The 1054-nt window shown below is 39.6% G+C and overlaps 1 protein-coding gene across 1 annotated transcript in view; it reads left to right on the forward strand.

The window, feature by feature from the left end:
- Akap9 (A-kinase anchoring protein 9) overlaps positions 1 to 1054 on the forward strand; it is a 174068-nt gene that overhangs the window by 138411 nt on the left and 34603 nt on the right. The window contains 3 exon segments of the mRNA XM_031380282.1: positions 1 to 147; positions 922 to 1041; positions 1043 to 1054. The exon segment at positions 1 to 147 is cut by the window's left edge and continues 1 nt beyond it; the exon segment at positions 1043 to 1054 is cut by the window's right edge and continues 63 nt beyond it. Of these exon segments, the coding sequence (XP_031236142.1) occupies positions 1 to 147; positions 922 to 1041; positions 1043 to 1054 (279 nt within the window).

Genomic DNA, 1054 nt, shown 5'->3' on the forward strand with positions numbered 1-1054 from the left:
AACTTAGAAGAACAATTAGAGCAGTTTCGGGAAGAACTGGAAAATAAGAATGACGAGGTTCAGGAGCTTCTCATGCAGCTAGAAATTCAGAGAAAGGAGTCTACCACCCGCCTGCAGGAGCTCCAGCAAGAAAACAGATTATTTAAGGTATTTGGCTTAGAAAAATAATTCACACTTTGATACTTTGTATTTTTATAAACTATTTGTGTAAACGAATTATTCTAGCTAGCCTGTAGAAAAGACACAAAATCCTGGTATTATTTACAAGCTGCAGTCCTAGGTTGGGCAGGTTCTATACTGTTCTTACATCTCAGCCATATGCCCCTTGTGACTCAGTGAGTCTCTCCAGGGCCATTCCTGCTTCATCAGTCTGTCCTCAGGGTGCACTTCTCTTGTCCATGTGCTCCTGCTCCATCCCGTATAATGGTGACCTCCTGCACTCTCTCTCTTCTCCCTCTTTCTCCTCAAGGTCTTTCTCAAGATCCCCTCTTCATTCTCAGGCCTGCCTTCCTATCCTTTCTGCCCAGTCATAAGTCCCAACCATTTAATGGCTAATCATGAATTAAATTGGGAAGCAAGGTTTACATAGCAAAGGCCAGTGTATGTGAGAACCCACTCACCTAGAAGCAGCAATATCTTGGGGGTCAGACTCTAGCATTTGTACATATGGCAGCAGACCAACCCCAACATATTTGCCACCAATAGCATTAGTAGGCAAATGGATTTACATGGGAACTATTTGGTGCTCAACCGAGACACTTGAATTCATCATAAATGAAAATATTTGAGATCATTTATCAAAATATTTTAAGTATTGAAATACAGTATCTTACTTTAACTTACTTATAAGACTTAATTCAAGGAATGTTTTGATACAACATTTAATGATCATACAATTATGATAATTATTTTTGTCCCTAGGATGAAATAGAAAAACTCAGGTTTGCCATGAAGGAATCTGATTCTCAGGATCAGCCCATGCTGTTTGGTAAATTTGCACAGCTAATACAAGAAGCGGAGATTGGAATTGACCAGCTACATGAGCAGTTTATAA

Source organism: Mastomys coucha, unplaced genomic scaffold, assembly GCF_008632895.1.
Source record: "Mastomys coucha isolate ucsf_1 unplaced genomic scaffold, UCSF_Mcou_1 pScaffold19, whole genome shotgun sequence".
NCBI lineage: Eukaryota > Metazoa > Chordata > Mammalia > Rodentia > Muridae > Mastomys > Mastomys coucha.